Below are 13733 nucleotides of genomic sequence, written 5' to 3'. Positions count from 1 at the left end.
TGGATTAGTAATGAGATATAATGTAATAATATAAAGTTAGATTTCATGATTTCTTCTTTAAGTAGGCAACGCCATTTTGCCTACTTTATATGCACGGCCACTGTTTCGAAGTTTCGAAAACATATTAACATTTCGTTTTTCCTCGTATAATAGCCAGATCAGAACTTTAATTTGCAGAACTTTTAATTCAAAAGTCAAATAATATAGCTACAAATTGCTTAACTTAACTTCACCAAAATCGGCGCACTAGAACAAGATATATTAAAATTTTAAAATTCAATTTTTAAAATACATAAAAATTTTAGGTAAAAATTTTTCGCGGCAGACAGTGTATTTTTTCCTTTTAGGTATTAAACATTTATGGCACGTTTTGAAATATTTTATCCCATTTTGAATGGATACTTATTTTTAAATCATCAAACTAGCAAAAATTTATGAAATACTCCAAGAGAGCAACTACGTTATATAATTTTAAAATAAGTTTCTTGGAAACTATCATATAAAAATATTATTTTAACTACACACGTATTACTCTACTATGCCGAAAATTCGTTACTTACAATTTTTGTTGGCGTTTTGTTTTGACTAGGTTGAGGAACAGAACCTGATGAGGTAGAAGGTTCGCTAGCGATAGAAAGAGTAAGCGGCATTATCTTTAGAGGATGCCCGTTGAGTTTTATATCCGTAGTTCTAGTTGAATCCTGAAAAACAATCTTAATCTGCTGAACCAAATATACGGGGATAGGGGGGAGTCAATAAGTCCTTAGAGATGTCGCTAGTAACCTGTTATTATTAAGCGTCATTTTTTACTAGGTATCTGTCAATCTCATAAAAAGAATTGGAAGAGATAAACGTCTGCCTCAGTAGGTAAAAAAGACCATACCATAACGTAATATACTGATGCTTCTAAAACGAAAGCAAGAACTTGGGCCGAAAGCCAGATAGGAGGCCAGGAGTATTTGGGCCGAAAAGTAAATACTCCGAACAAATGAACACCTACCCAGCATCTTGCAGGCAGCAATCTACGACATCGAAAGATGCGTACAACTTCTCTTAGATAGGAACTATCGGAAACAAAAAATGGTCATCTTATCCAATAGTCAAGCAGCCTTAAGAGCGATAAACTCAGTAATATTCGAAGTTGGTCAAAGAATGTCTGGAGAAGCTGAAAAAATTAGGCGAAAAAAATAACACTCCACTAACTGCACCAGAACCGTTCTGCTTCCCAAGTGGAAACTAACTTAAAGAATAATTCAAGAATCTGGAAGCTAGAACCCATAACATCCGTAACCTGGAATGAGAATCTCCCAACTGTCTAAGATACTCGAAGAAGTTTCTCATGGCTAAGAAGATCTTCGGATTATCACGGGGGGTTTTAACAAAGCACTGTCTTCCCAATAAACACGTCAGTAGATTGACGCTAATAAACAAACAGGGGTTCTGTGGAGGAAATGATGAAACACCAGAACTTCACATCACTGAGGGCGAGACGATATCGGAGATGGAGAACTAACCCTTATAAAACCCTTTCGGATACTGGCTTTGAGGAAAATTGAGGAATTGATGTTTTAAATAATAAACCATCCACCCTATTCACCCGATTTGGCTCCGAGTGACCTCATTTTATTTCCAAATTTAAAAAAATGGATGTGAACAGCGGTTCACGTCAGGAGAAAGAGGAGGTGGTCATAGCACAAACAAACGCGTATGTTGAATAGAAGACTTAAAAAAATACAGGGGCATCTTGTAAAGTATATCGAACTGTGAACCCATGTAGCATTTTTAGACACAAAATCGAAACAAAATATCTTCTGAGAAACATTGCGAAACAGTTTCGTCACATTTTTGATACATATGTTTCGTAACATAAATCGCTTTTTTTGTTTCGCAACATTTTACTAAAATATGGTTTCGCTACTTAAGGTATAACATTAAAGATCTTTGTCACAAATTTTTTGAAACTTTTAAGAAACAGATATGGCCCAAATTTACAGATTTCGTACCCGTTTTGTGCCTAAAAACTTTTCATAATTTATTTCACATTCAAATATGAGAACATAACCTTACTTTATTGTTTTGATTTTGTTCCGCAGTTTTTGCGTTTAAGTATTCTTCAAATTTTTATAGTACTATAATTATTTATTTATTATTAAAAAAGCAGAATAAATATTATGGTGAGTACAAATACGGATTTTTCTTATGCGAGTTTATAATTATTTATTATACGCATTACAGAGATGATTTGTTTTAGGATTAAATGTAATAACAGCCACTACCCATACCTAACAGGAGACCGAAGAAAAATGTTACCAGCAAACGTTTTTTTTTCTCTTTTTTCCACAATGGAATACATGTTTATGTTTTAATCGTGTTATAATAAGTAAATCATTTTTTTTTAATCGTTTTTAAGTTTTGGTTGGCGTTGTTGACAGGTGACTAGTTCGAAATTTCTACACAAGTAGCACTAAATCGAAACATTTTGGAAACAAGGTTTCCATTTATCGTCGATTCATTTTCGAAACACGAGTTTCTCGCTTTTTAGGCAGTAATATGATATAATGTAGATGATTTGTGTCCGACTTCATGTCAATTTTATAAAATAATGAATAAAAATTCCAAACCGCACACAGACATATTATTTTAGTTTGATATTTTGTTTCTTCCCCTTTAGAAACAGTGGTTGCTGAAAACGGGAACATCTTGGGCACAAATTGAAGAAAATGTTTCGAAACATTTTTTCAAAAAGTTTTGATTCCGCATCGAAACATTCCAGAAAACGGCTACTGCCACCGCATTGAAAATACATGTAATTAAGCCATATAAAATATATAGGTAAATGTTTCCTATTTGTTGCATACCGTTCCCATTTTGTGTCGAGAAACAGACATGATTATGATTATTAGAAGCATTACCTAAATTGTGCCTAATAATGCTACTTGGGTATAAGGAGATTATGTTGAAAAAATACGGCAAAAAATTGTTTCTTCTATCTTCTTCTAAAGACTTATTGACCCCCCTCGTACATCTGGCACTAAAAGATTACCTTAAAGTCGCGGCTATGGGAAGATACCGATCCAGGACTGACAACCGGTTTATCATTTCTATTGTACTCCGTGCTACTTTTATTTTTACTTTTACTTGTCACGTGATCTCTCAAAGCCATTTGATACGCTAACTCAAACGCCTGTCCAAGAGTTAAAATAATTTCCGTCGCATGATCCTATAATTAATGAAACGTTACAAAAAAATCGATAAGCATGCCGAAATTATACTAACAGAATTCATAGCCTGGAAAACATGGCAATAGTATAAATCACTGTCCTTGGTGATGTAAGCAAAGTAGGACTGTTCGTCGTCATTCTGACATGCGCAATTCATATTTACAATTTCGTGTTCGCAAATTGTGTTCTAAAATGCATTCATAGTTAATATACCTTAAAAATCCGTATTTTTGTTTTGGTATGTTACCTTATTAGAAGGATTAATAAACTTGACACCTTTATATGAAATCGATAAAGTAATCTCTTCCAAATAGTGGTCTTTCGATTTCAATATTTTTTCTATTGACTTTTTACTTGATTCGGTTCCTTTAAAGTCCTTAATTGTAGTTGATCCCCAATACTAAAAATATTTTTTTTATGAAATATTAACAAATGACAAGAAATACTGTTTATGCTTGTCTTCGATATGTATCTCGGTTAATCTGTTGCTATCGCTATTTTCTTAATATCAAGTTACCATTTTTTATACAACCCTGTTCTACACGATGTTTAAAAAAGGCGCATTGTGGATGTTTGTAATACAAAAGGGCAAAATGTATCCAATACTCAAAAAAAAACCATTAACTGTGTTCGTTAAAAACACAGTTGTATAGTCTGTGAAACGAATAACTTTGAAATTGACAGTTCCCGCGGGCTTTTCTAGTGTTAATTTTATTAGGTTAGCAACTTATGGCCATGCTGACGCAATGCCGTCTCTGATAGAACAGCCTCGGAGAGAGATTTATGACGTCACGCTAACATAATTATTCCTTATATTTGACTATCGCTGGAATCGTACTCCATAGTCAATGTAGATAGTTTTAGTGTTAAGAATAATAATTTTAAAAAATATGTGGTCATCTTTTGACAAGTTTATATTAGTTTATTAATTGCAGTAAATACTATGTGGTGTGTGGTGTGAATATTTTATATGCAATTTTTTGGATTATATTCGACACTATTTTTTTTATATGACACAACACTGATGAAGGCTATAATGCTAGCCGAAACGTTTTTTTTTTAACCAAAAAAAAATTATGAAAAACCAAATGAAAACTTAATCAGCGTTTTTCCCGAACCTAAATCCCAAGAAAATAAAAAATTTTAGAATAATTTTCATTATAAAATGACAGCGATCTTTATTTCATAGCCATCGCTGACGTATTTTTTTCTGATATTGTATTATTTGCAAATATAATTTTCCGAACACTGATACTTGAAAAATATATGTACATATAAATTTTGTGAATGCAAATAATAATACATCACTATTAGTATATACTGAATGTTTTTTGTTCAATTAGATCGATTTTCAAACCCCAAAATTTAAAATATATTTAATATTTTACCCATTATCTTATGTACCTATTCATTATTTGTATATTGTAAAACATTTGCTGCATTTTTATGGTTCATAGTTTATTTGCCAAAGTATTTATTACTATAAATAGGTATATATATTATATTTATTAACTGTATATTATGTATATTTCATGTAAACTATATCATTTTTAAAATACAAACCAAAAATACGAGGAATAATTATGTTTTCCATGTATTCTACAACATATTTATTAATCCGTATCTAATTAGCGTGACGTCATAAATCTCGCCCCGAGGCTGTTCTATTAGAGACAGCATTGGTCTGATATTTAGAAATGTGAAAAGCTGATGACATTTTACTTTTGACAATTATGCCATTTTGTGTTGATTTTTGCAAGAAGAAGAAGAACTGTCACTTGTTTTATTATTTTCCTTTTCTATTTCAAGAAAGTAAAAAGAGTTACTTATCTGATTCGTTCAGGCACTCAATTTAAAGAATACTTAAAGAATATCAGTAACTTTTTTGATAGAGGGATTTTATATTTGCCATGTTGGTAAAAAATAACGGTCAAAATTCAAAGTTATTCATTTTATAGACTATACATTAACTTCCTGTTTCACCGGAAATGACTACAAATTTTGACTTTTAAATGACACCCTAGGTATTTTTTACTTTATTCGATAGTAAATGACACTCTGAATAGAATGACATATCATGTGTAAATTTTTGACATTCTCGCTTTAAAAAAATCGTATTTTAAATTTCTATGTTAAAAACACTTGGAAAAATAGATTTGATTTTCTAATGTTTGTCCTGTCTTGTTCTGGCCGGTTAAAGATGTCCAAATCGTATTGTTAATCATAACTATTTTTTTTTCAAATGGCACAAGGATGGCTCATTAGCATATGTGGAAAGAGCATTTTTAAGAATAATTTGGTACCACACACTTGGACACTTGTTGTTTCGAGTCAAATTATCGTTACATTTATGATCATTTACTGAAAATGTCATAAGTTGACATATGATATGTCACTCTATTCAGAATGTCATTTTCTATCAAAGTAATAAAATACCGAAGATGTCATTTCAAAATAAAAATTGGTAGTTATTTCCGGTGAAACAGGAAGTGACCGAAAACAATTGATAAGTCAATCAATCCTGATTTATGTCATATACTAACATACCAAATCTCGTTTTTTATCTGAAAAAATTAAAAAGTTATACGGGTGAGCTACTTTTGTGAGATACTTCAGGGAATTTTATATTTATTTCTGTCAATTGTAATTAAGTATTTTTTCTGTTAGCGGAACTAATCTTTCGGAATTTTTTCGAGTAATTCTCCTTCGGTCAATGGTTTTCGGGCAATTGCAATAGCCACAAATAAGTATTACAAAATAGAAAACTCAAAAACTACTTACATTAGCTGCGTATTTGACGGAGCCCGTTATAAGCCGAATGGGCTGATGCCTCCACTGGCTCTTGATCGAGTTACTGCCGCCCACAAATATCTCCGAACTTTTCTTGTCGGCTTTCGGTTTGACCGGCGGCTGGGGTGCCGGTCTCGACTTCTTGTGCCGATGACGGATCGTGCCGGTGTTGCCACTGTTAGTAGAAGTGGTGCTTTGAGTCGAGGGCGACGGAATGTCCTGGCTCAATCGATTACTGCCCTTCTAGAAGCGGACAATAAGAAACAGGTAGGTAAAGTATCGAATCCGTTATACAAGGAAAGGATAGGAAGAGTAAAATACTTTTAATTTTTTTACATACAGGGTGAGTCTTAAATAAGTGCAAATATTTTCAGGGTTGGTATATTTCGACCCCAAGAATACGTCTATGAGGTTTTTTCGCAAAAAAAAGATGTTGAAAATGGTTTTTCTTTTAAATTATTGAATTATTTTTGTATTTTTTCTCTGTGAAAATTAAATATTAAGTTTTATTTCTAGAAAAAGGAGATACAAAACAATGATTCCACTCAATGGGCACGTTTTCTGAAAAATACCGATTTAAACAAAAATTTGAAGAGAGTGTACAAATGATCCCCAACCTGCAAGATTGCATATCAGACCGGAAGAAGAATTCAAGGTCTCTGGAGAAATACCATTATACTCGGTATACCCAGGTATGATTACTTTGTTAATTTAAGGTACTCTAATAAATTTAACAACAATTTGTTAGTTTCAAATTTGTTGTCTTCCATTTATCAAAGTGACGTTATTTCTGTACATTTTCCCTCCCTAATTACTCAACTTAAGTTTATATTTTTAAGTCTAAATTAGTAAGTTAGTTAAACAATTTTTATAATACGTTCTTTTTAATTTGATCAGAGACCTTATAGGGGCAATGTCTAAATAAAAGATTAATATAAATAGGCTATTAAAAATACATTATGGCATTTAGTCTTGTGCAAATAAGTTTCAGGCGTGTAAAAATATGAATTTCATTATGCCATCTCGATAAATTAATACTTTGCATAATTTTAGTCTAACTTTTTACAACTAAATTTATTTTTCTTTAAAAACTATTAATTGATTCAATAAATTTAACAGAATAAACAGAATTAAAAAAAAAACAATAATATAAAGGAATATAAGACGATGATATAAATATTCGACTAACAACGGACTATCATCAATTACTATTGACTAAAGATATTTGCCTTTACAAATGCAACAAATAATGCTTAAATTCATTTAGTTTATTCCTGAACAGTATTTTATCTGTACCTATCGTAAACATTGGTTCATTTAGAATAGAATTATTTTTCCAAATTTACTGATACATCAGGGTTTTTACTAATAATTTGGAAGAAAAAAAATTGATTAAAAAAATACTGACAGACAAATCGCTTGAATGTTCATGGTCATTGATTGTGAAAAAGACTTGATCTGCAGAAAAAACGTTTACTCGAATGCCGCTAGAAATCATGCAAAACATTATACATACCAGTAACGACGTTTCACTACTGATTTCTTCCAATTTCGGTCCAGTAACAATTCCGTCTCCGTTGCTAACGCTAGCCAAAATTCTCTTGCGATGTCCAATTTTCTCGATATCTAACACGGCAGATAACTCCACATCCCATATTCTTTTGATCCTTTCCATGTCGTGATATAGATGTTTGTTGAACGTATCGAAATACTGTTCCAGATGAATCTTCCTCAGCCAGGTTTTTACGATGGTCTGATCGTTATTGTTGCAATTCTTCGGAATCTGATCGTGAATCTTGACTGGCAACTGTTTTACTGCCTCCATTATTAAATCACGTTCTTCCTTGGGTAGTATACCCATGCTGGTCAAATCAGTATCATCTAAAACTCCATTCTGTAAAAACAGACCGAATATATTGACTTTCGTTAACTTATAAGCCAAATTTCAACTTTAAAAATGTTTAATTCATGATTTTGCCAATGCTTATTCCAGGCTTATTCACGATTATGTTTTTGTCAATTTGACACGTTTAATTTTTTATCTCACAAACTATTAGAGAGCAATAGGTTAGTATAATTTAGTATATTAAGTTAGTATAAGAAAAATTATGAGATATGAATTTCAAAAGTAGTTTCCAAAAATGTAATAATATACTTTGTGTTCCATTTAAAATAAGATAGATGCTACCACCTTGAATTTTTAAATTTCATATTGAAATTTGGTGCATGGACGTTAGTTTTTGACCAAGGATGGGTAGAGCAGCACTACCATGCATGCAACAAAGAAATAAAATAATTATACGTCGTCAATATCTCTACGACAGGTTTCTAGTTATTTACCTATCCGCGTAAGTATATAAAGGGTATTCCAATAAGAGGTTTCGGATGTTGAAAAGAAATTAAAAAATTGCCGCCGCGAGGCACGTATAGCCGCCCATACTAAAATATATTATCTCAAAAACTGCGACTTTGACTGATTTTGATGTTATTACAAATTTTGTTGCAAATATTATTCCTAATCTTAATTTGGAAACCGCGTTCCGCTAGCTACTATAATTTTGGAGTTATGATTTTTTAAATTTTTAACCCCCTCCCATACACCCTTACCAATCCCCCACCCCCACCAAAAACTAATGGCCAGATTCTCGGGTGCCACAGTATTTTTGTGCCAAATTTGGTTAAAATCGGTTCAGCGGTTTTTGAATTATCGTGTTACAGACAGACAGACAGATACCATGAAAATATTTTGTATTTAGGTCATTTATGAAATTAAAAAAAACTTTTTTTTGCTGATCTTAATAGCCTACCATACCTATTGGTATGGAACTGAGAAGCAATGGAAAATGTTATCGCAAACATCCATTAATGGATCTGCACTAGAAGAAGAAGAACTACAACAATGTCGAACACCTGGAAAATGCTTTAAAAATGCCAGCTAATAATGCCTTTTGCATATTTGCAAATCCATCCCGTTATAATAAATTCCGTTATAAAAAAAAAAGAAAAATATATTTCAGATTCAGTGATAACAGTTCAAAAGTTAAATATATCCTCGAATATATCAATCCCAAATAAAATTTTAATATGTGTATGACTATTTTAGTAAATACCATTTTAATTTTTTTGTTATAAAAACGCCTACTAATCAAAAATGATATATTTTAAATATTGCAGTAAATATTGAGGGATATATATTTTTCAGAAGCTCATAGCAAGACGGATCATATGACTTATAAATATACAGGGGTGTTCCATTTGAAAAAATATAACTTTAGTTCATATTTTCAAAAATATTTTTTACGTAGAAAAACAGACTACGCCACTGTATTCTACGTAAAGAGTTCTACATGAATCAGTTTTCACCTTTTTGATATCATCCACAATAACGGAGATACGGGGACTGTCCCAAATTACAAAATTTTCGAAAAGATCCTGTAGCTCAGAAACGAAGGGGGCTATGAAAATTTTGTTTACAGCATCTTTCATTTGACAAAAAAGTGGAACGAGTTTGTGCAAACCGCATCCTCCTATCTTTACTAATAACTGAGATACCGTACGATTCAATCAAAATGGGACACCCTATACCGCTACGCAATGCCATAAATAACTTTTAGATCTGTTATGAAACTTATATTTTATTCGTTATCAACATCCGAAACCTCTTATTGGAATACCCTATATTATGATCTATGGTTGTGAAGATCGCATCTTCCTTAGTTATTCCCTATTTTCTCAAAGAGATAACAAAAACGCAACCGAATCAGTCATCATACTCACCAAAAATCCAATATCATCGAATCCATTAGACGTAAAGAGGCCCGCGTAATCGGCCATGCCGATCCTCTGCAACCATTTTTCAACTGTCGAGTCGGCCGCGGCGGCGACTGCGGCCGCATTATTCAAACTGTTCTGGGAACAGGAGATGGTCATTAGCCGGCTCTGGAATTCCTTCTCCAGTTCCGCAACGAACACCGACTCCCTAACGATGCCCGTGCCGAACGAGGCCATGATTTCCTGGATTTTTGCCCATTCTTCCTGCTCGTCGAAGGGACTCAGCGCAGACATACGTTCCGTCTTGCCGTCTCTGTTCTCCTTATTGTCGGACTCCTTCTCCGAGCTGGACGAGATTTCGTTGTCGCTTTTCAGGTCGTCGGAGGTCGAGCTATTGTCGTAGATCCGTTTCAGTTTTTTCAGGGTCTTCGGACGAACGGCCGGTACGTTCATGTTTAGGTTTTCGAGGATTCCGGTTGCGGCACCCTTGATTAGTCCTGTGGAAAACATGTATGCACAGGCTATTATGTTGTGCCCAAATTTATGGTACGGTAGCTCTGAGGTGCTTCTTTATGTGATATTTCATTTTCTATCAAATAGCTTTTGGATACCGTACATAGAAATAGAAACATTGTAGATAGACGAGTATATACCGGGTGTTTTGAAATAGAAAGTACACCCCAATAACTTTTTCATTTTTGCAGATAAGAAGACGAGTTTGATATGTCAGTAGGTATATGACATAAATCGGGATTGATTGACGTATTCAGTTATTTTCCGTTACTTCCTATTTCACTGAGAAAATAACATTTTGAATAGAATGACATGACATAGATTACATATTACCATTTCCAGCTAAAAAATAGTATTTTAAATTTCAATCTAGAGTACCAAACTATCTCAAAACCACTAATTTTTAATCAAGGAGCCCTGGAAAGATAGATCTGATCGTCTAATATTTTTCGTCTTTTATCATGGACGGTTAAAAGATGATCAAATTGTATTTTTAAACACAACTCAACTTTTTCAAATGGAACGAGAATGGCTTATTAGCATATTTGGAAAAACCAATTTTTTATAAATAATTTTGTTCCAAATACTTGAGTCAAAATTTCGAGGGTTTTCGTTATTTATTGTCGTAACACTCTAGATTAAAATTTAAAATACATTTTTTAAGAGAAAGTAAGTAGAAAATTAACTATTTAAAAATTAAAAATTATAGTCATTCCCGGTGAAACAGAAAGTGACCGAAGGTAATTGACAACGTCAGTCAATGCTGATCGATGTCCTATACTAACATGCTAAATCTCGTTATTTTAACAAAAAAAAAATATAAAAGTTATAGAGGTGAGCCGCTTTTGAAAAACATCCGGTATCACTTCAGTAAACTTTAAGTACATGCATATATCAAACAGTCTTACGCTAGAATGTTCCAAGCCAAAAATGTAATATACAGGTTGTTACCTGGACAGTTACTTATAGGGGAACAGAATGGCAACACTGCCTATTGAGAACGCATGACCTTACTGCCGACTCGTCACGTCGCGTCGTCTATCGACGAGCGGGCCGAGGTTGCCATATTTCAACCATAAAGTTCTTGCCGCGAGTAAAAAACAAATTAACAACCTGTATCCATTTAAAAAAAAATTATCCTTATCCACTCAGTTTTTTAAGCCATCCTATAGAAGTTAAAATATTTTCCTGAAATACATCCTCGTACATACTTTAGGTTTGCGCACTTAAACAAAATTCTCAAGTTTTTTTTTTATTCTATGAGCTACAGATGCCAGATGGTCTATTGCCGGGCCATGTTAATACTTATTAAAAATGTTTGTGTGCTTTTTATTAAATTAGCCACGAATTATAAATTTAAAATAATCTAATAAAGACACAAAGGTAATAGCAATATCAACGTAGCATACATCTTACCTGAATACGGAGTATCAGAATGATATTCTTCTAAAATATTATCAACACTTCGGTCGGAAAGAGATACGCTGCTGGAAAAACTACAGCTAGATTCGTGGTCCCCGATTAACAGATATTCCTCTTCTGTTTCCGTCTCCATATCTCTCGATCTTCTCTTGTATTCCTGTCACATATTTTAAATACCTTGCAAACATATGTTTCACAAAATTGTTTCATGAATAAAACTTTACAAAACCACTTACCTAGCAATACAAACCAAACAAAAACCGAAAATAAATAAAAATGCATTACTACAACATCAAAAGCAACCTTAAATCTCTAAAAGAATAAAGAAAAACGCTAAAATAAAAGGTAAAATATATTTATTGCAATTTAACAATTACATAAAATAAAATAAAAACGTAACACTAGAGCTGCCGTGACTTAATACATAAACTAACAAAGAAAATAAAACAAAAGTGTGAAGCAAACAATATGTTGCAAAATAATAACTATTAAGATAAAATAATTTATTTATCACATAAATTAAAATAGAACACAGAAAAATATAAGCATGAGGACAATATAGCAATATAAAAAAGAAATAATTTGAAGTATGTGGCTTAATTTTACTTAATTACTTTATTTCAGGTACAATCCGATAAAATAGTTTTCATATACACCCGCTTAACCACAAACTACTAAAATTATTTCCATACACAAAAACATAAAGAACAAATCGGAATATTTAGTGTAGGGAACACACTAAAAATAAATACAAAACATATCACTAAAGACTAATTCCATGTTATTAATAAGAAAGTTACTTCAAGCTGCTCATTTTTAGATCAATAATTATTAAAAGTTATTTTAATTAATTCAGCAGTATTTTTCTAGTTGAAATAATATGTCTATACAGGGTGTTCTTTAGTGACAAATTAATATTTAATGGAGTAATTCTAGAACCTATTCTAAGAAAAAAACTTCATATGAGTAGATGTCCTAACTTTTGAGAGAGGCGGTTATTTTTTTTGAAAACTCATCTTTATGAAACTTGATACAACGTCTTCTAGGCATAAGAATAAGTTTTTTGATGTAAAAAAATTGCTGTATCTCTCTGAGCATTTGACTGTATAGTAGCAAAATGCGGCCGACAAAAAACATCAATAAAAATTATTTCGAAATGAATCGCAATATTTTTTTCTTCAAAAATAGTCAATGTAAAACCCATATAGACACTGGTTGATATACAGGGTGGTCCGAACTGTATTCCGGAAACTTCCACAGCATATTCTGCAGATAAAAATAAGTCAAAAAGTTCATATAAATGTATGTCCTAAAATGCTTAGTTTTCGAGATACAGGGTGTAGAAATTGCATTTTTATTTCGATTTTTCCAAATAATTTCTGAAGTAACGTCAATATATGGATGAAAATTCCACACCTGTAATTTTTAACCAATCAAAACGTGTTTTTTTGACAAATCACCATGGCAACGGATAAATTTTAGTGAAAATTTTTTCTTTGTGGGCACCCAACAGCGAATTATACTGGAAATTTTTTCACGTTTATATAATGACAGAATATCTTTTTGAGAGTCTGGTTTTTATTTGTTTACATGATAATTTACTAATATATTTCAATTACAAAGCTGAGGTGAAAGTTTGTAAACTGCTTCCATACGCTTGACTTCGATTTCCTAGTATTCGCGGGTTTCAACTGCTTAATCTCCTGGCGAATATTTTCTTTGCTTTCATGACCAAAGCGAAACATTTTTTTTAAGCCGTGCCGCTTGACGGCTTCAAAACTGAAATAGTTTTTAGGTTTGGCTGTCACTTAGTTATCGTAGTAACTAAATAATCAATTCGACCAAAAATCGAAAACTACATTTTAATTATTTGATTTTCAAACACAATTTGGTGTGGAATTTTCTTACCGAATACCACACGAGGTCAAATTAAATCCGGACATTTTTTCTCGCTCATGAATATTTTTAGAAAATTATCCCTCGTCTTCAACTCGGGATAATTTGACCTCTAGTGGT

At 32.4% G+C, this 13733-nt stretch overlaps 1 protein-coding gene across 1 annotated transcript in view; it reads right to left on the bottom strand.

Annotated features, from left to right (window-relative positions):
* Positions 1-506: 506 nt before the first annotated feature.
* The window catches only part of LOC115886904 (ankyrin repeat and SAM domain-containing protein 1A-like), a 56484-nt gene continuing 43257 nt past the window's right edge, over positions 507-13733 (bottom strand). The window contains exons 14-21 of the mRNA XM_030906227.1: positions 11712-11874; positions 9789-10279; positions 7528-7905; positions 6003-6254; positions 3469-3621; positions 3277-3408; positions 3044-3220; positions 507-701 (exon numbers count right to left, since the gene is read on the bottom strand). Coding sequence (XP_030762087.1) covers positions 537-701; positions 3044-3220; positions 3277-3408; positions 3469-3621; positions 6003-6254; positions 7528-7905; positions 9789-10279; positions 11712-11874 — 1911 coding nt within the window. The 3' untranslated portion in view covers positions 507-536. The remainder of the gene's footprint in view (positions 702-3043; positions 3221-3276; positions 3409-3468; positions 3622-6002; positions 6255-7527; positions 7906-9788; positions 10280-11711; positions 11875-13733) is intronic.

This window comes from Sitophilus oryzae, unplaced genomic scaffold (assembly GCF_002938485.1).
Source record: "Sitophilus oryzae breed Bouriz unplaced genomic scaffold, Soryzae_2.0 scaffold_535_pilon_pilon, whole genome shotgun sequence".
In the NCBI taxonomy this organism is placed as follows: domain Eukaryota; kingdom Metazoa; phylum Arthropoda; class Insecta; order Coleoptera; family Curculionidae; genus Sitophilus; species Sitophilus oryzae.
The sequence above is the reverse complement of the archived record's forward strand: the minus strand, read 5'-3'. Positions and strand labels throughout refer to the sequence as shown.